This window comes from Oryctolagus cuniculus, chromosome 7, assembly GCF_964237555.1.
Source record: "Oryctolagus cuniculus chromosome 7, mOryCun1.1, whole genome shotgun sequence".
Classification (NCBI taxonomy): Eukaryota; Metazoa; Chordata; class Mammalia; order Lagomorpha; family Leporidae; genus Oryctolagus; species Oryctolagus cuniculus.
In genome coordinates this window covers 27,381,631-27,404,162 of record NC_091438.1, presented here as the reverse complement: position 1 = coordinate 27,404,162, position 22,532 = coordinate 27,381,631, and the positions used below count along the sequence as shown (strand labels likewise).

At 41.9% G+C, this 22,532-nt stretch overlaps 1 protein-coding gene across 1 annotated transcript in view; it reads left to right on the top strand.

The window, feature by feature from the left end:
- Window positions 1-20,051, top strand: part of F5 (coagulation factor V) — a 70,706-nt gene extending 50,655 nt beyond the window's left edge. The window contains exons 17-25 of the mRNA XM_008264079.4: window positions 2,328-2,507; window positions 5,382-5,498; window positions 6,378-6,449; window positions 7,701-7,804; window positions 8,102-8,257; window positions 11,065-11,209; window positions 13,908-14,059; window positions 17,636-17,818; window positions 19,545-20,051. Of these exons, the coding sequence (XP_008262301.2) occupies window positions 2,328-2,507; window positions 5,382-5,498; window positions 6,378-6,449; window positions 7,701-7,804; window positions 8,102-8,257; window positions 11,065-11,209; window positions 13,908-14,059; window positions 17,636-17,818; window positions 19,545-19,691 (1,256 nt within the window). The 3' untranslated portion in view covers window positions 19,692-20,051. The remainder of the gene's footprint in view (window positions 1-2,327; window positions 2,508-5,381; window positions 5,499-6,377; window positions 6,450-7,700; window positions 7,805-8,101; window positions 8,258-11,064; window positions 11,210-13,907; window positions 14,060-17,635; window positions 17,819-19,544) is intronic.
- The last annotated feature ends 2,481 nt before the right edge of the window (window positions 20,052-22,532 follow it).

Below are 22,532 nucleotides of genomic sequence, written 5' to 3'. Positions count from 1 at the left end.
AAAGTCTCAAAGGTAGCACCCAGAGGCTGTTGTAAAACCAACCAATCAACACAAACAGCAGGTGTGCTTCAGCTGGTGACCTACACTGAAACCATGCATGGTGTCCGGCACTTCAAAATAAACTTGTGACTCTTCTAAAACCAGAATTATTCTAACGGTGCTAGCTCTCAGGAGTTACCAGGTGACATCCAGAACGAATGAGAACAAATTGAGGCAGGAAATTAGGTCATGGATAACGGGAAGGTAAGAGCAAGAGAACATTTGAGAGTTAATGCCAGGCAAAGTTAGCCCGCTAGGAAACCTATTCAGGAATTTTATTTGTACATTGGCAACTGAATTACAAAACAGTTTTATTAGAGATGGGCAGAATTTAGGACTTGGTGGGCAGCACAAAGAAGTAGAAATTTAAAAAATGAAGATCAATAAATACTGATTTTAGAGATTGATGATTAAGGGTGATTGCTCTTGGATTTCTGATCACTGAGGATTTGTGCTTTGGGTGAGAAGTCAGCCACTCAGTGTAATAGGGAAGGAGAAAGTCACTATCACTTAAGGGAAAAAGACATTGCACAATGTCTGGTCCACTGCCACCTCCACCCTAGCAAACCACCGGGGGCGGAGGAGGTCATTCTCCCTCCTCCATTCACATGCTCCGGACACGGACACCCTCCTTCCCCTTCTCTTTGTTTTCACTCTCACTCTTACTTCTAGGTGATCTCACCTACCAAAGTACTTTGGGGTAGAGGAAGGCAACATGATAAGATTTATAATCGGCTGCAAAATCCCACCGATTAAAATTGTCTCTGCTTATCATAAAAAGAGTAAAAGATTTTAAATATTAAGATGTTAAAAAAATATTAAAATATTCTTTCAAGCGATCTAGAGTTGAATCCCTTGAGAACAGCTGGCCAAACAAGCTGCAAGTGGAGCTTCCACTTTGATTCTCTAGACCTCTCGGCCCAGTGTGCTTTTGAGGAGCAAGAAGCACACCTTTACGAAAACCTGTCAATCTGGTAGGAAAGTACAGGCTGCAGAACCCCTTGGCTGGTGTCTTGGGTGTGCCTTTACTTGCTGAATGCCTTCAAGGTACTGCCTCCTGATTTCTCAGAGAAAGAGTTAAATGCATCAGTGTGGTTTCAGTCCTAAATGTGTTGCAGTCCAAGTGTCTGTAATTTGGTAATCCATATGGTGTAGTAATCATCAACGCATTTGATGTGCAGTCCACCTGAAACCTCAGCCCCCAGCTCAGTGCCTAGCCTGTGCAGTATGTACTCAACAAATATGTGTTAAATTAGTAAATACATGAAAGAGTTGCAGCAGCCAAATGTTTACTGAGCACCTGTTACGCTGAGTCTTCACTTCCCTATCCCGATGCAGTGGCTTAACTATGCTGACCTAATAATCACTTGAAATGCCTTTCACCCTTCTGATATTTATTTCTTAAACAGTTACTAAGACGAGGGGATAGGAGTTGATGCTATGTGTGTAGATAGATATTCCCATGCCTGATCTAATTTGAAGGGTGTCAAAAATATTTCTACTACTCCATCTCCAGAGATGCACTGTCTTGGTTGCTGAAATCCTACCGCAGTTCCTTTGAGAAGAAAAACCTCCCTTCACTTCAGTTCTAGATACATGCTTGGTAGCACTCGGCTTTTTATCACTGAGATGTTATGTTTTATTTTTAAGGGGATCGAGTTTACAAAGTACTTTTAAAAACCTCACGTATTTCATTGAGGGGAATGGGCAAAATCTAAGGAGTCTGGATGTTTAATCTGGGAAAGGGTAGGGAAGCCCACATATCAGTGACAGGATAAACACGTATCGCTCCCTGCTGGTGCATATACCAAATCTCAACTCCAACTTCTTCATATTGCCTGGAACTATCTCTGAATTTATGAAGCCTTAGGATGATGTGCTTCATATCCCCTCGCTTACTCCAATCCTTTCACTTTGCTTTATCTGCCTGTATTTGTCTTTATCTTTTTGTAGTAAAGCAAATTTTTACTGTCAAGGTAAAGGATAAATGGAGAAAGCACAGAGCAGGCAAAATGTATAAAGTCTGGGGAAAGAGTGCTGTACTGTTGAAACAGGAGCTCCCTCAACTTCCACTGGGGGCTGGTGTGAGTGGCATCAGATGGAGTGGTCTTTCTGTTTCATCCTGTCACTGATTGGATGATATACAGGAAGGCCCTCCTATGCCAGGAGTGGACTGGGAATGTGGAGCAATGAGAAAGATGGGGGGTGAGTGATTGTCCCATCGTTCCTTACGCGCCTCCCTCTTGATCTATACAGGTTTTTAATTGACTGCAACTCTCTTCTTTCAGCCATTAATGGGATGATCTACAGCTTGCCTGGCCTGAGAATGTACGAGCAAGAGTGGGTGAGGTTACACTTGCTGAACATGGGTGGCTCCAAAGACATACACGTGGTTCACTTTCATGGACAGACCTTACTGGAAAATGGCACTCAACAGCACCAGTTAGGAGTCTGGCCCCTTCTGCCAGGTAAAGATCTGGGCAACAGGGAGAAGTCGCTCTGAAACACAGTAAGAGAATGAAATCCAACACCTGTAACTCACCCTCAATCCCTCCTAGTGTATCCACTTGCCAAAGGGTCAGAACACAGGCTTCTGGCATAGATCTTGGGAAAAGCCATATACCTGAAATATATAGAGGGTACAAAAATAGTCAGCTATGTTCAAACTGTCTGCAGTACCATACAGGCTAAAGACAATGCTTAATACATCCCATGCCGTTTCTCCCAAGCCACTGTCACACATACCAGGGCTCAACAGATGACAAAATGAATCATACTGGGCTCAGGCAACACAAGATTTTTCTGCTGGGAAGGAGATAAGAAATTTTCTAGGTCGGCGCCTTGGCTCACTTGGCTAATCCTCCACCTGCGGCGCCGGCACCCTGGGGTTCTATCCCAGTTGGGGCACCGGATACTAGTCCCTGTTGCTCCTCTTCCAGTCCAGATCTCTGCTGTGGCCTGGGAGGGCAGCAGAGGATGGCCCAAGTGCTTGGGTCCTTGTACCCACATGGGAGACAGGGAGGAAGCACCTGGCTCCTGGCTTCGGATAGGCACAGTGCTGGCTGTAGCGGCCATTAGGGGAGTAAACCAATGGAAGGAAGACCTTTGTCTCTGTCTCTCTCTGTCTATAACTCTACCTGTCAAATAAAAAAAAAAAAGAAATTTTCTGGCATTTCCAGATTCTTGAATTCTCCTGGCTCTATTATCCTTTTATACTGTGGCAAGTGACTCCAGAAATCATAATCTTGAACTAACTCATGAAGTTTTTTGGAGAGAAAAAAAATTTGTTAATGGTTGTAAAACCATTTAAGTATTTACAGCTAGTCTGAACAAAATAAAGATAAATGTAGATTTGAACAAACTACAATCATCAGAAAGGATTTTAACATGCAAAGTAGTTGTTGGTAGATGTATCTTCTTGTGGATAAGCTGTATGTATGTTAGAATCTACTTATTCTCACGCTTTACTGCATCTAATAAAAACCTAAGAAGCTGGTTAAAATGCAACAGCAAAACACAGGTTTGAGAGGGTAGATTTGGGGCAGTATGCTCATGAGCCTGTATTTTTAATAAACAGCCTCCTTTTCATAAATGTGGTCTGAGGAACTAGCAGAGGCAGTCCACTGATAGAACTTTGAATAGGGAAGTTGTCCTGTGGGTCTGCCTCAGATGTAGGCACAGAAGTCCAATGGGTCTGGTTTGGTTCAAAGTAAGGGAGAAGGGGATCCTTGTTATTCTATGTGTGCCAGTGATTCCCTAATAAATCTAGAAAGACCAACTTTATTAAGATCAGAGATACAGGGGATTATCTTTTCACCAAGTATTAACAGATAAGTCATCCTTTCCATGGGCCTGCAAGATGGACTGAGAAGCTATGATCACCTGTCCATTGAAATCACAAAACCAACATATCTACATTAAAGAGAGGAAAGCTGAAGATTTAAGAGGAAATTATTAGCAAGGCAGAGTTCTTCCACCTGTGGGTTCATTCCCCAAATGCTTGTAATGCCTGGGCTGTGCCAGGCTGAAGCCAGGGGCAGGAAATTCCGGTCTCCCATGTGGGTGGCAGGGACCTAACTACTTGAGACACATTGCTGCCTCCCAGGGTGCACATTAGCAGAAAGCTAGAATCAGAAGCCAGAGCCAGGACTTGAGCCCAGGCACTCATTTATGGAGCGCATGTGTTTCCACGGCCTCTTCACTACTAGGCTAAACATGTGCCCCTGGAGGTCTTATGTTTGAGGATGACCACCAGCTATTAACTTTGACTCCTAATCTGGAGAATGGTCACAAATTAGAGTCAACAGAATCTACATACGATTAGTTGGCAAAGGATACTGTTAAATATCAGAATAGATCATCAGAGACTTTAGAAATCTCATTCTTTGAATGATTTTTCTGAGGCAACTTATGTATGTAACTCATTATCCAAATATGTACTACTTCTAGAAAGTTTGAAAATGTGGGGGAAGGAATGTTTTGATTTTCTTATATAAAAAAGCCAAAAAAAAAAAAAAACTGAAATGAAGAGAGAACAGAAATGGGTACAACAGTATTGAGGCCCAACGATGTGTCACTTAAAGTCACTTTGATACGCTGGACTGTCACACTGTTATCTGCAAGTGTGGATTACCTTGCAACATTACATTTAGATGAGTGAGAGTTTATTTCTAGAAGGGGATATAAAGATTTCAAATTTACTTTTTTTATACAACTTTTTTTAAACTTTTATTTAATAAATATAAATTTCCAAAGTACAGCTTTTAGATTACAGTGGCTTTTTCCCCCCATAACTTCCCTCCCACCCGCAACCCTCCCATCTCCCGTTCCCTCTCCCATCCCATTCACATCAAGATCCATTTTCAATTATCTTTATATACAGAAGATCAATTTAGTATATATTAAGTAAAGATTTCAACAGTTTGCACCCACACAGAAACATAAAGTGTAAAATACTGTTTCAGTACTAGTTATAGCATTAATTCACATTGAACAACACATTAAGGACAGAGATCCTACATGGAGAGTAAGTGCACAGTGACTCCTGTTGTTGACTTAACAATTGACACTCTTGTTTATGGCGTAGGTAATCACCTTAGGCTCTTATCATGAGTTGCCAAGGCTATGGAAGCCTTTTGAGTTCACCAACTCAAAAGTTGGCAAACTCAAATTTACTTTTAATAACCTGTGTGTGTGTTTCCTAATCTAGTCCTGCCTAAACAGAAATGAATAGCTCAAATTCTACTCTAAAGCTTCTTGTGATACAAGGCCTTTAGGATTGTTGGCAAGCTGTCCTTGTTAACCTTTGGATATGTAATGCTGTCCTTAACTCTCAACTTCAGGTTCATTTAACACTGTTGAAATGAAGGCATCAAAACCTGGCTGGTGGCTCCTAGACACAGAGGTTGGAGAAAACCAGAGATTGGGGATGCAAACGCCATTTCTCATCATAGACAAAGGTATCACCCCAGAACCACATCACATTTTGTAACATAAGTGTGCCTGTTACTAGAATATTACCAACTATTAGATTAGAAGCATTCAACTCGGAATTCTGAAGTGACAATGGCATAATTTGTAGTCACAGTTGCTTTTATTCTGGCCCATGATCTGATTGCACTGGACTCATATCAGTCATCTAGAAAACTTAACTCTGATGGTTCAGGACAAAGGCATTCCTCTCCAGTAGGGAACCAATCTAAAGCACCCTTGCTTACAATTTGTGATCCATGAGAAATTGTAGGGAAGACATGCTTTAGGTTCCACAAGTAGAGGAAGGAAAAGGTATAGGAATTTCACAGTCAATGACATAGTCACTGAATTTGGCATTTTGGAATACAAGAAACAGTATCCATCTGTCCATCTGCTTATCTATCCATCCGTCCATCCATCCCTCAACCCATACTGCACTACACGTCTCTACAGTTCCAATCCCTGGGCCAACATCCAGACATCAAGATAACACAGCCGCAAGTATTTCCTTCTTTGATCACGATGTAACTTTCAAGCCAAACTTTGAGAACCCAGCCCCATGGAGAGGTGGTGCTTCCTGTTGTATTAGTACTTACTTTAAGATACAAGCAGATGGAAATCATTTTAAAAAACAATTGTATTTCAAGATTTCAGTTATTTCCCTCTAGAGGAACACTATTCCTATTGACGCACCAATCTTGAGAATGTATTTACCGTTTTATGATCAGACATACTTAAGTCCATGCCATACAAGAGTGGTAAAAATCTTCAGTTACTCACCCTTCAGAGGCATAGCCTTTAGAAGAGGAGATTTTTACTTTGATATATGTATTTTCTAAGCAAAATTATCCATTTCTCGACCTTAGAATGTAAACAGCCGTTGGGACTAAGCACTGGTGCCATAGCTGATTCGCAGATCAAAGCCTCTGAGTATTTGGGTAAGTAGCCTGCGAATGGCACATCCAACAACTATGCCGTGTACATCCTGTGAAACCATGCATGGCAATCATGCCGAATGGTCATTTTTCCTCTCCAGGCTTTTCTCCTACCACCAGATAGTGAAGCAGTTCCATTTGGAGTGCTCGTGTGGTAAGGGAAGGAGCACTCTGGCAGGTGCTAAAAGCCTATCAGTGTTGTTTTATCATTGCCACCCCTGTAGTGTATAATGTGCCCAACCAGTGCCTTCCAGGGAAAAACCAAAGGTGGAATGGTTAATACCTCTACCTACGTAGTCTGACTTTTCTAGAGGGATTCAGCAAGAATAAATAGATTATTTTTATGACATGTGCCCATTTCTATGTCTCTCCATTCATCTTTCTGGATTTGAGCACATATTCCAGTCAGATTCACAGGGCCTTTTTTATAATATAAAGATTTATTTATTGATTTGAAAGGCAGTGTTACATTGGGGTGGAGGGAGGGGAAAAAAGAGAGAGAGAGAGATTGAGATTGATTTTCCCTCTACTGATTCCCTCCAAAAATGACCACAATAGTCGGGCCAAGCAGAAGCTAGGAGCCTGGAATTCCATCCAGTTCTCCCACATGGACAGCAGGTTTCTAAGTACATGGACCATCTTCTGCTGCCCTCCCTGGTGCATTAACAAACAGCTGGATTAGAAGTGGAGCAGTCAGGACTTGAACTGACACTCTGATATGAGACGCTGGCACTGCAGGCAGCAGTTTAATGGCAACCTCTCACATAGTCTCATAAGCCAGGCACTAGGCACCAATTAATAGAGCACTTTACCTATGCAACCATTCATCTATTTAAGAAACTTTGCTGACCACTCACTCTGAGTGTATGGCAGAAATTCTCCTAAGGTTCTTCACTTTGCCTCAAAGCCCTTCCTGAGATCAAGAGGATCATGATGCTTCCACCCCTCCCAGGTCTTTCTACTGGGCAGGCACATTTTGCAGCGGCTGAGAAAGACAAACATGACTCCTGTGCAAGAAATGGGTGGATGGTGGTTGACAGCTGACCAAACACAAACCTCAAGCCAAGTTTCATCATTTTCAGGGACAGGCTTAGCAACCAATGTTGTGTCAGCTGCCTAATCTCCTAACTGTAACGTATGTCTTCCAAGGACCTGGTTTTCCACTGAACTAAAGTCACTGGAGAGATTGTTGATTTTCTATTTTTTTATTTTAAATTCAGAATACTCACAATTTTTTTCTTGTGTTGAATTTAGGTTATTGGGAACCCAGATTAGCAAGATTAAACAATGGTGGATCATATAATGCTTGGAGTATAGAAAAAACTACAGTAGAATCTGCCTGGAAAACTTGGATACAAGTATGTCTTATTAACCTGGCAATAGTTACTGCTATTGACAGTAAAAACCCACTTAAAAGAAGAACAAAACAAGACATATAGATGTTTACTAACTTCCCAAAGTAACACATAGCTTGTTAGGGTTGCCCTGAAATTCAAGTCCAGATACTTTGTGTTCGACTATTGAGCTAGCATTTCAAACTTTGCTAAGACGTAGGTGCTGCTCTTAGTTTTAAGAAGCCAAATATACAATGAATTAAATTAGTATATAACTCGTTGACATAGACAGTTCCATCTACTGACTTTGCTCTTCTGCAGGTGGACATGCAAAGGGAAGTTGTAATTACAGGAATCCAGACCCAAGGTGCCAAACACTATCTGAAGTCCTGCTATATTACTGAGTTCTGTGTGGCTTACAGTTCTGACCAGACCAACTGGAAGATCTTCAAAGGCAACAGCACACGGAATGTGATGGTTTGTGTCTTTGTTTCTCTCTGAATCTCAGAACTCAGCCTAGGGTTACTGTGACTATGTCTGTGATTAAGTCCGTCTTTATTAAAAATACTCTTCTGGGTGTTAGAAATGTGAACAGCTTTCTAAGGGTCTAATGGAGGCAAGTGGAAATATGATGGGTCTGCATATTATAAGTGAAAGAAATATGCAGTACTGCTGAAACTTCAAAACCGCATATAACCTGGAAAAAAATAACTATATCATAAAATATCAGACTCCTCAAGTTGTCGGATAATGCACAGCAGAGTAGAATATCTGGTCTTCTACCCCAAGGAGTTCATGCTAAAAGTTGGTGACCAAGACTTTTGAATTGACTATTACATTGTATTTTGTTCTTTATTTCAATGTACCTGAAGGAAATAGTAGTATTAATGCCTGCAGTGCTCTGAGGCAGTGTGATTCTCAGACTCATTCAAGGGTCACGGCTGAGGACTGACATTTGCCGGCTGAGCTTCTGTAGGCTCAGCCTAAGAGTCCAAATGTTTCCCCTTCTCTCATTTCTCCTCCCCACAGAAAACCATCTGACTGCAAGGAGTGTATTTGCCATTATTAGGCCAATAACTGAATGTGTTCCAGTTATACTTTATGGAAGTTAATTATTATTTCACCTTTTGTGTATTATCCTTTAGCTATTTCTAGTAATTATTTGCAATAAACTTAGATAAATCCACGAAAATCTTGAATTATGGTTCTCACTAGTCAGTATGGGGAGAGGGAAAACAGGTTACAATTAAGGCTACAGACTAAAGATTTTTGCATTCAGGAGGCATGTCAGTGTGCAGTTTGATTATTTTTGATATCTATTTCTGGTTTTCATATCATGATAATAGTAACTTCATAAGATAAACTGATGTTAATTCTTTAAAGATTTGCTAGAAATCTGGGCCTGGAGATTTCTTTATGGGGATTTTAAAAATTATAAATTCAATTTCTTTAAGAGCTATTGGGCTATTCAAATTGTATATTTCATATCGGGTAAGTTAAGACACTTGTGGCAGGCCGGTGCTGCGGCTCACTAGGCTAATCCTTTGGCTTGTGGCACCGGCACCCCAGGTTCTAGTCCCGGTCGGGGCACCGGATTCTGTCCCGGTTGCCCCTCTTCCAGGCCAGCTCTCTGCTATGGCCAGGGAGTGCAGTGGAGGATGGCCCAGGTGCTTGGGCCCTGCACGCCATGGGAGACCAGGAGAAGCACCTGGCTCCTGCCTTCGGATCAGCGCGGTGCACCAGCCGCAGCGTGCCAGCCTTGGCGGCCATTGGAGGGTGAACCAATGGCAAAGGAAGACCTTTCTCTCTCTCTGTCTCTCTCTCTCACTGTCCACTCTGCCTGAAAAAAAAAAAAAAAAAAGACACTTGTGGTTTTAGATAAAGTGGTCCATTTTCTCTAAGTGTTCAGTTTATGTATGTAGAGTTATTTGTAGTAGCCACTTCTTGGCCTTTTGATGTCTTCAGGGTCTGTGATGATATTGCCTGTTTTATCTCTGATACTGCAATTTGAATTTCTCTTTTTTTTCTCTTTTTTTGTTAAGATTTATTGATTCATTGTGAAACACAGAGAGGGGGCGGGGAGAGTGCTTTAATCCTCTGGTTTACTCCCCAAATGGCTACAATGGTCGGGTCTGGGACAGTGGAAAGCCAAGAGCTAGGATCTTCATCTGGGTCTCCCACATAGATAGCAGGGGCCCAACTACTTGGGCTATCTTCTACTGCTTTCCCAAGGCCATTAGCAGGGAGCTGGATCATAAGTAGAGCAGCTGGGACATGAATAGGCACTCATATGGGATGCTGACATCACTACCTGCTACACTGCAAGGCTGGCTCCTTTAGTTTTGCTGCAGATTTGTTAACTTTTTGAAATGTTGGAGAACTAACTCTTTTGCTGAATTTTCTCCATTGTTTCTCTGTTCTCAGTCTTAGTGACGTCTGCCCTTCTGTTTTAGCATCCTGACATTGCTCTACTAGGGAAGAACTGGGTACAACCTGGTTACTGCCAGGTGGCGGTCAAAGTGCCGGTCTCCCACTGGGCCTCTGCCGGCCCCTTACAGCAGAGGATTCCTCTTTCTTCTGGCTGGAAAGGGGAGTTCCACTGACACTACCGTGGTGAGAACCAAGGGGTGAAAATCCCAAGTCCCCATTTGGCTTTCTCAGATCCAGTGGGGATTTGAGGGAACCTCTTCAGTCTCACAAACATAGACATCTAGTCTCCCCCAAGTCTTTGCTGCCTGGGGCAGGAGAGGAGCCACATTCTTTTTCTGTGGTGTTTTGTTGGAGTGGATCAGTTGTTGCCCAAAAATGTTTTCTGTCTTGCCAGGCTGCCCTTTCTTGATTCTTGGACTAGATAAGGTAGGATTTTGTTAGGGCATTTTTTTCCCCATCTGTATCCATTGGTGTTTCCAGGTTCTTGATTTCTGCCTCTCCAAGACTGGGATAACCCAAGGGGGAAAAAACATAAAACAGGAAACACAGCACCCTGTTGTTCCCTGGGACCCAAGAACCCTAGCCAGTTTGCTGCATTTTCTCCACTATTCAGAGTGTTCTTGTGTTTCCTTTATGTATAAAGGACAAGGACAAGGTTTTTAGCTGTCCTTATCAGGAGGACTACAGCAAAATATATCTACATCATCTTCTGGAAATGTCACCAATTATTGTTTAAGACCAAATTATTTGGTTCAGGTCTGATGAGTACCGAATATTACAATATGTAATCAAGATTTATTAAAATCACTTCATAGAGAATTGTTGCAGAAGTAAGATTTCCTCTTTTCTTCTAGTATTTCAATGGCAACTCAGACGCATCCACAACAAAAGAGAATCTGTTTGACCCGCCTGTTGTGGCAAGGTACATCAGGATCTCTCCAATTAGGTCCTACAACAGACCTGCGCTTCGAATGGAGCTGCTAGGTTGTGAGGTTAATGGTAAGGAACAAAGATGCATTATTTTCTAAACCTTGCTCTGACAATCAGGATGTGGGAGGTGTGGGAGAATGGTAAATTCTTACTTCTTTCAGTGACTCAGGTGCCAAGGAAACCTTTGTGAAACAGAGATGTCACCTGGAAGTACTCTTAGTGTGCTCTAGACCGAGACTGGTTCCAGCAGCTGGGGTAGGCACCACCTGTCTGCATAAGCCTGGCTGATGTGGACACCACCACGACCTCCAAGGAAGAGCCCTTACTTGGAATTGCCTCCGTCATTCCACTCTCAATGAGAACAATCGGAGATTAGAACAAGGCCTGACTCTCCCAAAGCCCTGCAGACCACTCAGACTTTAATGGAACGGAGTTTCTAGCAAAACTGCTACCATGTATTTGGTGTTCAATGAACAGCTTTGAAATATGAATCCGCTTCCCAATTTCTTAAAATCAGGATTGTACCCTGTATTCTTTTTTGTATCCTTTGTCTTTTCTATGTAAGCAGCTATTTTTCAGGGAATGTGACACATCCTATGGTATAAATAAATCCAAGCAATCATAAATGGTCATCATAAAACCCTACTATATGATGGCCGGCGCCGCAGCTCACTAGGCTAATCCTCCACCTTGCGGCGCCGGCACACCGGGTTCTAGTCCCGGTCGGGGTGCCGGATTCTGTCCCAGTTGCCCCTCTTCCAGGCCAGCTCTCTGCTGTGGCCCGGGAAGGCAGTGGAGGATGGCACAGGTTCTTGGGCCCTGCACCCCATGGGAGACCAGGAGAAGCACCTGGCTCCTGCCTTCGGATCAGCGCAGTGCGCCAGCCGCAGCGCGCCAGCCGTGGCGGCCATTGGAGGGTGAACCAATGGCAAAAGGAAGACCTTTCTCTCTGTCTCTCTCTCTCACTGTCCACTCTGCCTGTCAAAAAAAAAAAAAAAAAAAAAAATTAAAACCCTACTATATGTAGCAAGGGTGTTTAATAGTCTTGTCCATGATTCTGATCCTTGAAGCTGTGCTATCCTTTATTTTTCACTTCCAAGCACACATGCAAAATGTCTGCCAAGCATTTGAAAGAATGAAACAACTGACTTAAAGTTTGGCAGATCCAGGACCACCCAGCAACTGGAAGGCTAAGGGTAGAAGTATCAATATCTGATTACAGACACAGCCGCAAGTTGCAGAGGAACACTGTTGGGGAGCTGCAGTAGCTTCTCTGGGGTGGAGAGAGGAAGTCATCAGTCACAGCGCAGAAAGCATCTGAGCCTTGGAATCAGTTTCTCATCAAATTAGATGATGGTGCAATCTCCCGTTTTCATACATGAGAGGGACAAATACGGGCATTTTGCCAGCATGCAGGTAGTGATACTGTATAACATCTCCTACATAAAACGCACATTTTACACAGGCAGGAGCACTCCTTGAAATAGTTTCATGACTCATTGTTTTTGTTTTTCTACATAATATGGGCTGTAAGTGGCAGATGATTTCAGATTTCAGATCCTGGAGTCAGGCTACCCTGCAATGTGACTTTTAAACTCTGCTAATTGATTTAAAACATCTGGTTGTTTTTTTTTTTTGCTTGTTTGGTTTTTTTTTTTTTTTAACACAGGAAGCATTGCTTTCTTCTTTATTTTCTGGGATTTCTAAAATTAATATTCGAAATAGGGAAAGTCAGGTGTGATTTCAAGAAAGCTTCCAGATGATTTACCAGCAGAACAGTGTCACAGGAGGCCGGCGCCGCGGCTCACTAGGCTAATCCTCCACCTTGCGGCCCCGGCACACCGGGTTCTAGTCCTGGTCGGGGTGCCGGATTCTGTCCCGGTTGCCCCTCTTCCAGGCCAGCTCTCTGCTGTGGCCAGGGAGTGCAGTGGAGGATGGCCCAAGTGCTTGAGCCCTGCACCCCATGGGAGACCAGGATAAGTACCTGGCTCCTGCCTTCGGATCAGCACGGTGCGCCAGCCACAGCGTGCCAGCCGCGGCGGCCATTGGAGGGTGAACCAACAGCAAAGACCTTTCTCTCTCTCTCTCACTGTCCACTCTGCCTGTCAAAAAAAAAAAAAAAAAAAAAAAAAACAGTGTCACAGGGATGACAGGCACTGAGCAAAGCTCACTCGCTGAGTATGCTCATATTCTCACGTTCACAGAGCAGCCTCACTGCCTGTAATGTTCAAAATCATGCCGTGGCAAAATTTCAAAGGGTGTATAACATGAATCACACTGAAAGGGCTGAAAAAGCAAATAAGTGGTGGCCACCTAGGAGCCACTGTATCTTCTTTGTAGTCATTATTAGACAAAGAAACAATATATTTTTTATATACGTGGATAGTTCAGGATTTTTGTGTACCTCAACACAAAGACCCAGGGTCCATGTCTCTCTGAAGGAGGGAAGTAGGTCTGAATGTTTAGAACCATGTGTTTGGTATCAGATTGTCTGGGTTCAAATCCAGTTTCTGATTTTCTGGCTGTATACTTCAGGCAAGTTATTGTTTCTTGCTCTACTTCTGTGTTCTTATCAGTGAAATGGAGATGATTAGAGGCATCAAATAAGCTATGCAGAGCCCAAGAACAATGTTTGGTACTTGCACTGTGGTGATGGTGTTTCCGTTGTTCCTCCGTAGTAATATTATTTCTTGTCCCCTCTGCAGTGAAAAATGCCTTTCAGGGAATGCTGCTGGCGTGTAATTAATCATGACTTTTCTTTTGACAGGATGCTCCGCACCCCTGGGAATGGAAAATGGAAAGATAGAAAACAAGCAAATCACAGCTTCCTCGTTTAAAAAATCTTGGTGGGGAGATTACTGGGAACCCTCTCTTGCCCGTCTCAATGCCCAGGGCCGTGTGAATGCCTGGCAAGCCAAGGTGAAGTACGCCCTATGAATGGAGTTCCTCTCAGCCCTCCAGAAGAAAACAAAGTCCCTCTCTGCAGGGGCGTTAAGGAGGAGGGTGGGCTGGAAAGTGAGAGCACCAGCCCCTGTTCCTGCCAATATCCTAGGTCAAAGAATCTCGAACCCTATTGCCTCAACAGCTCTGGCTTTTACTTTGGCTCAGGGAGGTCATTTATTACCTCTGTGGACCTTGATTTAAATGAGATTGGACATGACTCTTGCAAAGAGCCAGACAGTAAATATTTAGGCTTCGTGAGCTGTACATTCCCTGTTGTAGCTACTCAACTCTGCCATTATATCAGGAAAGCGGCCATAAGCAATAATTCAAATGCTAGCGCATAGCTGTGTTCCACTAAGACTATTTACAAGCAACATTCAGTGTGTCGGATTTGGCCTATGGTCTGCAGTTCGTCAATTCCTTATTTAAACAGCTTACATTAGTTATGAACAAATGATTTAGATTTAAAACCTATTTCATTTTTTTCCACAATATTTTTCATTGCCTTAAGAATGTCCTTTAAACTTTGTGTCCATTTGTAAGAACTTTGAGAGATTCCTTAAGACAATTGGAAGGATGATAAAATGTTGTAAACCCAAGGTTATAAATCCGAGATGAAGCTGAACACCTTCCGGGGAGTTCTTTTCCCCCTGGGATGAGCCCATTGAGTAATTCTGGTGACTTGATTCTAAGGTAACAGTTAACAGTCGACCCACTCTCACTCCATACTTCATTTATTCTTAGACTGCATAGACAACTTTAAAATCCTTTCAGTCAGCGGAATCCAAATTCCCAAACTTCTCTCCTCCTGTTTCCCTCAAGATATCTACACTGCAGTTCTCTTCAGTCTTTGTAGAATTCCAGAATCTATCTTTATGTTAGACCACTAGAAAGAGAATTGTGATATTACTGGAGGAAACACAAGAGCCCAGACTCCATGCAGACAGTCTTGGGAACAAATGTCGTGTCTAGAGACTCATCTGGCCAAACACAGAATCTCAGAATGTTAGACTGGCAAGGAGCGTGCCAAAGCATCTGGTCCACACTTTTCCATTTAACTCTAAATACAGAAGATATTAAGTGATTTTAGATTAGCCCAACTTTAGAATCAGGTCTGGAATCCCACTCTCTCAACAAGCAGGCTAGTGTTCCTTCTACCAGTTCAAACAGTCCAAATACCTCATTTGCAATTCTGCAGAGAGAGAGAAAAACTGACATCCAGAGAAGTAAAAATAATAAAAATGCTATGTTATATTATATTTATATAGCTCATATAATTACATAAGTAATAAATAAGGAGATGTCAGCTAGTTCTTTCCCAGATGACCCATTAGACCTCTCATGGTATAACATCGTTACCTTTCCCTCTCCTTTACAATCTTAAAAAGAAGTGTTTTCTATACTACTTAGACTTATTTATTTATTTGAAAGGCAGAATTACAGAGAGAGAGAGAGAGAGAGAAACCTTCCATCTACTGGTTCAGTCCTCAAATGACACCAACAGCCACAGCTGTTCCAGGCAGAAGCCAGGAGCTTCATCTGGGTCTCCCACATGGGTGCAGGGGCCCAAAGACTTGGACCATCTTCTGCTGCTTTCCCAGGTGCTGGATTAGAAGTGGAGCAGCCAGAACTCCAAACTAGTGTCCATATAGGATGTAGGCATTGTAGGCAGATGATTAACCCACTATGCCACAACACTAGCCCCTATTTTTATTTATTTTATTTTGAGAGAGAGAGAGAGAGAGACCCTCTACTGGTCCACCTCTCAAATGCTCCTTACATTACAGGTTGAGCCAGGCAATCAACTCATTTCTCCCACATGGGTGGCAGGGACCCAAGTACTTGAGCCATCACCTGCTGCCTCCCAGAGTACCTATCAGCAGAAAGCTCGAATCAGGAGTGAAGCCACAACTTGAACCCAGATGCTCCAAAACAAGATGCAAGCATCCATAGTCCAAATGCACACGCCCTCTGTAGTTTGCTCTTAGTTTGTGTGAGGTAATAAAGGCTCCCACATTAATTTTTAATGCCATCACTTAAAATCTGGAGTGCTAGTCAGAAATGGGCCTCACTTGACTTTCCCCAGTACAAAACATCTTTGTAGGGTTTCTTTAGGAAGGCTGACTCACACAGCCAGACACGTGCAGGCATGCACACAGATATGCACCTTTCAACATGAATAACTTAACTCAGCCTCTTTTATGACTACAGAAATCTCTTAGCTCCCTATATTCTAACTCACTGGCAAACCCTTGATTTGAAGTCAACTGAGACACCATCCAGATGTCATGAAATTAGCAAAAATTTCTAATACAATTCTTCTAATTTAATTTTCTTTAAAATACACTTAGTGGGGCCAGCACTGTGGCATAGTAGGCTAAGGCTCTGCCAGCAGCACTGGCGTCCCATGTGGGTGCCGGTTCATGTCCTGGCTGCTCCTCTTCTGATCCAGCTCTCTGCTTATGGCCTTGGAAAGCAGTGGAGGATGGCTCAAGTGCTTGGGTCCCTGCACCCAGTTGGGAGACCCGAAGAAAGTTCCTGGCTCCTGGCTTTAGATTGGCTCAGCTCTGGTCATTATGGCCATTTGGGGAGTAAAGCAGTGAGTGGAAGACCTTTCTCTCTGTCTCTCCCTCTCTCTGTCTGTAGCTCTACCTCTCAAATGAATAAGTAAATTTAAAAAAAAAAAATACATATAGCATGTGAATCTGTTTGTATACCTACATATAGATGCACATAAATCCACATGCATTTTGGTGCTACTCAAGAAGCATTCCAACAGTCATTATTTCACAGAGAAGAGAACAAGACTAAGGGACAGGCCAAGTCCCCCAAAGGTGAAAATGTATCTCAGATTACTCCAAAAATCACTTAACTCTTCTAACCTTCTTTCTCCAAATGCATACCACTGAACATGGTGTTGGGCATTTTATTAGGCCAGAGATAGGGCTATTACTGTGCTCTCTGCCAAACCCTACTTAGGGACTTATCGCGCCTCTCAAATATTGCATCTGAAATATTAGGAAAAAAGACTATTTCTGCTATTTGACATTAGAGGTGCAAAGAAAAGCAAAGCTGGATTTTTCTAAAATACATAGAGATGCTAATTCTTTCTCAGGAAATTCTGCTCCAGTATCATAGTATTTAAAGAAACTTGCTTTACATAATGAGATTTAGAGAGTAAAAGTAACTGATAATTTTGCAATTTAGTAATTTTCTCAAGTGAAATTCATTTATTCATTCAACAAGTATTTTGTGAACACCAGCTAGCTGCCTGCATTGCGATGCATGCCAGGAAACAAAGCTTCCCTCCAGCAGTATGAGATACAAACATACAACTAAGTTGCTGTGCAAAGTGTGGAATACATTTAGAAAAAACTTACACTCATCCTGTAGCAACAAAGAAAAACTGGGAAAGTTTCTAAAAGACAGTGAATCCTAAGGGGTAAGATGGGGGGGAGGGGCTTGAGTCCTGTGTATTTCTGAGTTGTCCTGATCTAAAAAAAAAGGTTTTAACACCTTCCTTATCCACTTTTTAAAAAATAATTTTCACAGGCAAACAACAACATACAGTGGTTGCAAATCGATCTGCTCAAAATCAAGAAGATAACCGCGATAGCCACACAGGGCTGCAAGTCTCTGTCCTCTGAGATGTTTGTCAGGAGCTACACCATTCACTACAGTGACAAGGGAGTAGACTGGAAAGCTTACAGGCAGAAATCCTCCACGGCGGACAAGGTACGGCGTGGCTTCCGGGCAAAGAGAAAGCGATGTGCAAACTGCTCTGATGGAAACAACAAATACGCCCTGACATGAACTACTCAAAATCTAAATTCTAGTTCTGTGGTTGCCTGGTCTTGCGACCGGGCCTGTGCACATGACCTTTCCACCTTGATTGAGTCATCTGTGAAACAGGGTAATGCTCTAGGGGGAAGGTGTGAGGTTTCGTTAGCTCTGATTGAGAAAGTAATGAGGGGATCCAGAAAACTGGAAATAATATAAATAATATAAATAATATAAATAATATAAACTGTGAAATAATATATCAGCATTGTTTTAGACAAAAACACTCAAGATCATAAACTTTTTGGTGTCATATTGTTACTGAACAAAACAGTTGGTATCCTTACCAATAGAGACCAGATTTCTTCATGTATTTCCTGGTTATGTGGTTAAAACATGCTACAAGAGGCAAAGCTAAGGAGATGAACCTAGTTTTCCAGGAACAGGAACTGGGCTAAAAGTGGTAGGTGAAGCAACACAGAGAACGGAACTGATATTTCTTGAATTTTCATCAAATGTGAACAGTTACTACAGTTAAGGAACTTGAAATCATCTCTCACTTTTTAAACTGGTTGGTCATCTGTTCGTTTCATTTCTCACTATACCAAGTTATTCTGATACAATGAAAGCATCACCGTCATAAACAAATAGTGCCATGCGTAGAACTTGGATATTGTTATAAGCCCCCCCCAAAAAAAATTTTGGTTGAAGATAAAAGGTATATGCCAAAAAAGATGAATAAAGTTAAATACATGATTGAATTGTATGTAAAATGTTAGTAATAGCTAACCATTTGTTGGTGCCCACTATCTGACACCTACTAGGCACATGTTGTATGTTTACATAAATTTTTAACTCTTTATGACAACTTCTATGAGGTAAAATATTCCTATCTCCATTTTTCCAATGAGGAAATGGAGCATCAGAAAATGTAAATAACTTATTCAAAGCCACACAGGTACAAGGAGGCTGGGAGCAGAGTAAGGCTTACAGCAGACTCTAAGCTTTACACAGCACCATGTCACTTTTATTGATTCTTCCTTATTTGACTCAGATCGCTGGGGAAATGAAATCCCTAAAGGGATGTCTGTTGCTTCATAATTCATCTCTGTGATGGTGCTTAAAAAGTTCATGGAAAAGTGGAATTAAAAAATGTTTATTTGGGGGGTCTACACTGTGATGGAATGGGTTAAGCCACCGCCTGCAATGCCCACATCCCATATGGGCACCAATTTGAGGCCCAGCTGCTCTGCTTCTAATCCAGCTCTCTGCTGTTGTGCCTGGGAAAGCAGCAGCGTATGGTCCAAGTGCTTGGGCCCCTGTACTCGTGTGGACACCAGTAAGAAGCTCTGGTATCCTGGCTTCAGCCTGGCCCAGCCCCAGTAATTTGGGAAGTGAAGCAGCAAGCAGATGGAGGCTCGCTCTCTCTCTGCTCTTCCCTGTCTTTGCAACTCTGCCATTCAAATAAATAAAAAATAAATATTAAAAAATTATAAAAATGTTTCAGTTCAAAATTTTTTAAATCTGTGCATAGTTTTTTTATAATACACATCTTCTATGAACTTTGAGTCTCCTTGTATGTGTTCTTTGATGCACTCAGTTTGAGCTAAAAATATTAGGAAAATAAGATTTTTACATCTATTATGCCCTCATTAAAGATTTTCTCATATTTTCCTTTCAGATTTTTGAAGGAAACAGCAATACCAAAGGACAAGTGAAGAATTTTTTCAACCCACCAATCATTTCCAGGTTTATCCGTATCATTCCTAAAACATGGAATCAAAGTATCGCACTTCGCCTGGAACTCTTTGGCTGTGATGTTTACTAGAATTGAATATTCAAAAGGAAGAGTCTCTTTAAGACCTCCAACCATTTAGAGTGGGCAATGTACTTTACAGCTATTTTAAATGTTAACAAATTTCCACTATTTCTCTTTTTTCTACTAGAGAATAAAATTTTATATAGAAATGTTATAACTCCTTGCCACCGTTAAGCGAGATAGCAGCTATTATATCTGCATTAATTTGAATATAGATGGGAAAATAAAGAGCCAATAAGAAAATGACTTTTCTTTCACAATGTTTAAAAATGCTATATAAAATAATATTCATGGAGTTACCATGCTTTATTATAGCTCTTTAAAATCCTATATATGTTAATAAAAATAGCTATTTCTTTTTAAAAACCATTTATAAACCTGGGCATCTTCCATTCCTATATTCTTCTTTAAAACAACTATTAGTTAGGAGCAAAGGAAACAAATATAAGATTTTTAAGTGGTTTGTTTTCCTTGACAGTAGGGGGAAAAACAATCTTACCTTATGAAACAAGTGCTTAAAATACCCGGTCTTTACAGTATGAAAACGATTTTCCTGAGCTGCTGTTGGTAGTCAGAGAAGCAAGTATGTTTTCGGTAGTCCCACTGGACTTGTGAATTCATCCTCATCTCCTTGAGGACTGGTTATACATGCTCATGTTCAGGGTTAATGGTCATTAGATGTCAAATAAAATCAAAATAATCGCGGGAAAATTGAATATGGGCTCAAAACTTAGGCTTCCTTCTTGCTGGCACTACATGGCACACTGTTTCATAACACAGGTTTACCTAAAGGAAAGCTCATATCTCTAAAACAGTGCATTGGAACCACTGACCCAAATACAGAGCTGTTGTTGCTTTCACTGGCCCTGTCCACACTGAAAAGCAGATGAAGGCTTTTTCAGTGCCTTTCTCTGTTGGGCCTCAACCACTAGCTACTTCCCTTTGGAACTTGGCATCCAATGACCCTGCAGAAATTGGGAAGCCTTTTGATCTCACTGTTGAGATCATCTATTTTTCAGAAACAAACCAGCCCAAAAGTTAGTGCTTAAAACAGCCACTACAAAAAGACACATGTGATGATGGATAGCTCGAGTTAATCATTCCATAATGTATACACATATAAAAATATCACATTGTAAACCATAAATATATATAATCCTATTTATCAATCACATTTTAAAATGTGAAAGCAATATCCTCAACAAGTATATCATCTTTTGTGGTTCTGTGGGCTGACTGGGCTCAGCTGGACGATTTTATTGTGGGTTCATTTGGGGTCTCAGGAAGTTACAGCTGAACAATGACTGCAGCTCAAGTTGTCAGGCAGCTCAGTTGATTGCTGAAGCAGCTGTTCTGCTCTCTTTTTCCAGGTCGTTTCAGGTCCTTTCTTTACTATGTGACTTCTTCATGTAGTCTGTCCATTTGATAAACCCAGTGGGATGGCTCAGACTTCTTATGTGGTGCTTCAGGCTCCCAAAAGCAAATATTCAAAAGCAAAACAGAAACTTCCAAATTTTTTTCCTTCAAATTATTTTGTTAGCAATGATTATATGTACTTATGGATATAGTGCAATATTTCTGTTTTTGCTTTGTCCTCCTAAAGCATTTTTAAATTTAAAATTTAACAATTTTAAACTTTTTTGTCATGCTTCATATATAGATATTACATATATACGCATATGTACTATTTTCTCTTAAAAACATGGCTATTAACATCACATAATGTGGGATTCGTGACAATGTTCATAAAGCAAGAGAAGAAGGGTATGCTGTCATGCCAATAGTATTACCAATCTTTTTGAGGGCTAGATTCTGCTGCCTTTTATGTGTAAATACATGTTACAGCCCAGCCTAGTTCAATGTAGGAGAGAACTACATAGGGTGTGCAGGCCAAGACACATAGTTCACTGGAAGCATCTTCAGAAACTACCACAGTTACTTATTGCTGCTCTCAGAGCTGGGGGAGGGGGTGAGCTCTGTGAGCCTATTCAAATATCCACAAAACATTGGCTTCCTCCTGTTTGTATTCCCATTATTTCTTCCTTTTCATAATTCATGTTACCATTGCACCAAAATTCTATTAAGACCCAAATGGTGGCCGGCACCATGGCTCAATAGGCTAATCCTCCGCCTTGCGGCACTGGCACACCAGGTTCTAGTCCCGGTCAGGGCACTGGATTCTGTCCCGGTTGCCCCTCTTCCAGGCCAGCTCTCTGCTGTGGCCAGGGAGTGCAGTGGAGGATGGCCCAGGTGCTTGGGCCCTGCACCCGCATGGGAGACCAGGAGAAGCACCTGGCTCCTGGCTTCGGATTAGCGCAGTGTGCCAGTTGCGGAGGCCATTGGAGGGTGAACCAACGGCAAAGGAAGACCTTTCTCTCTGTCTCTCTCTCACTGTCCACTCTGCCTGTCCAAAACAACAACAACAACAACAACAACAACAACAACAACAACAACAAAAAACCCCAAATGGTGTCTGAAGGCAAAAGAAACATTCTTTCCTTCTCTCCAGGGCTGGCTTCATAGTTGTGTCAGCTGTTAAGTCACAAAGGACCCATGCTCAGAAGACCCTATAATTAGTTTAATGTTCTGTCAACCTCCAGAAATAATTAATAATTTTTAGACAAAGAATCCAACATTTTCTTTTCTTTTCTTTTCTTTTCTTTTTTTTTTTTTTTGACAGGCAGAGTGGACAGTGAGAGAGAGAGACAGAGAGAAAGGTCTTCCTTTTTTGTTGGTTCACCTTCCAATGGCCTCCGCGGCCGGCGCACTGCGGCCGGCGCACCGCGCTGATCTGATGGCAGGAGCCAGGTGCTTCTTCTGGTCTCCCATGGAGTGCAGAACCCAAGCACT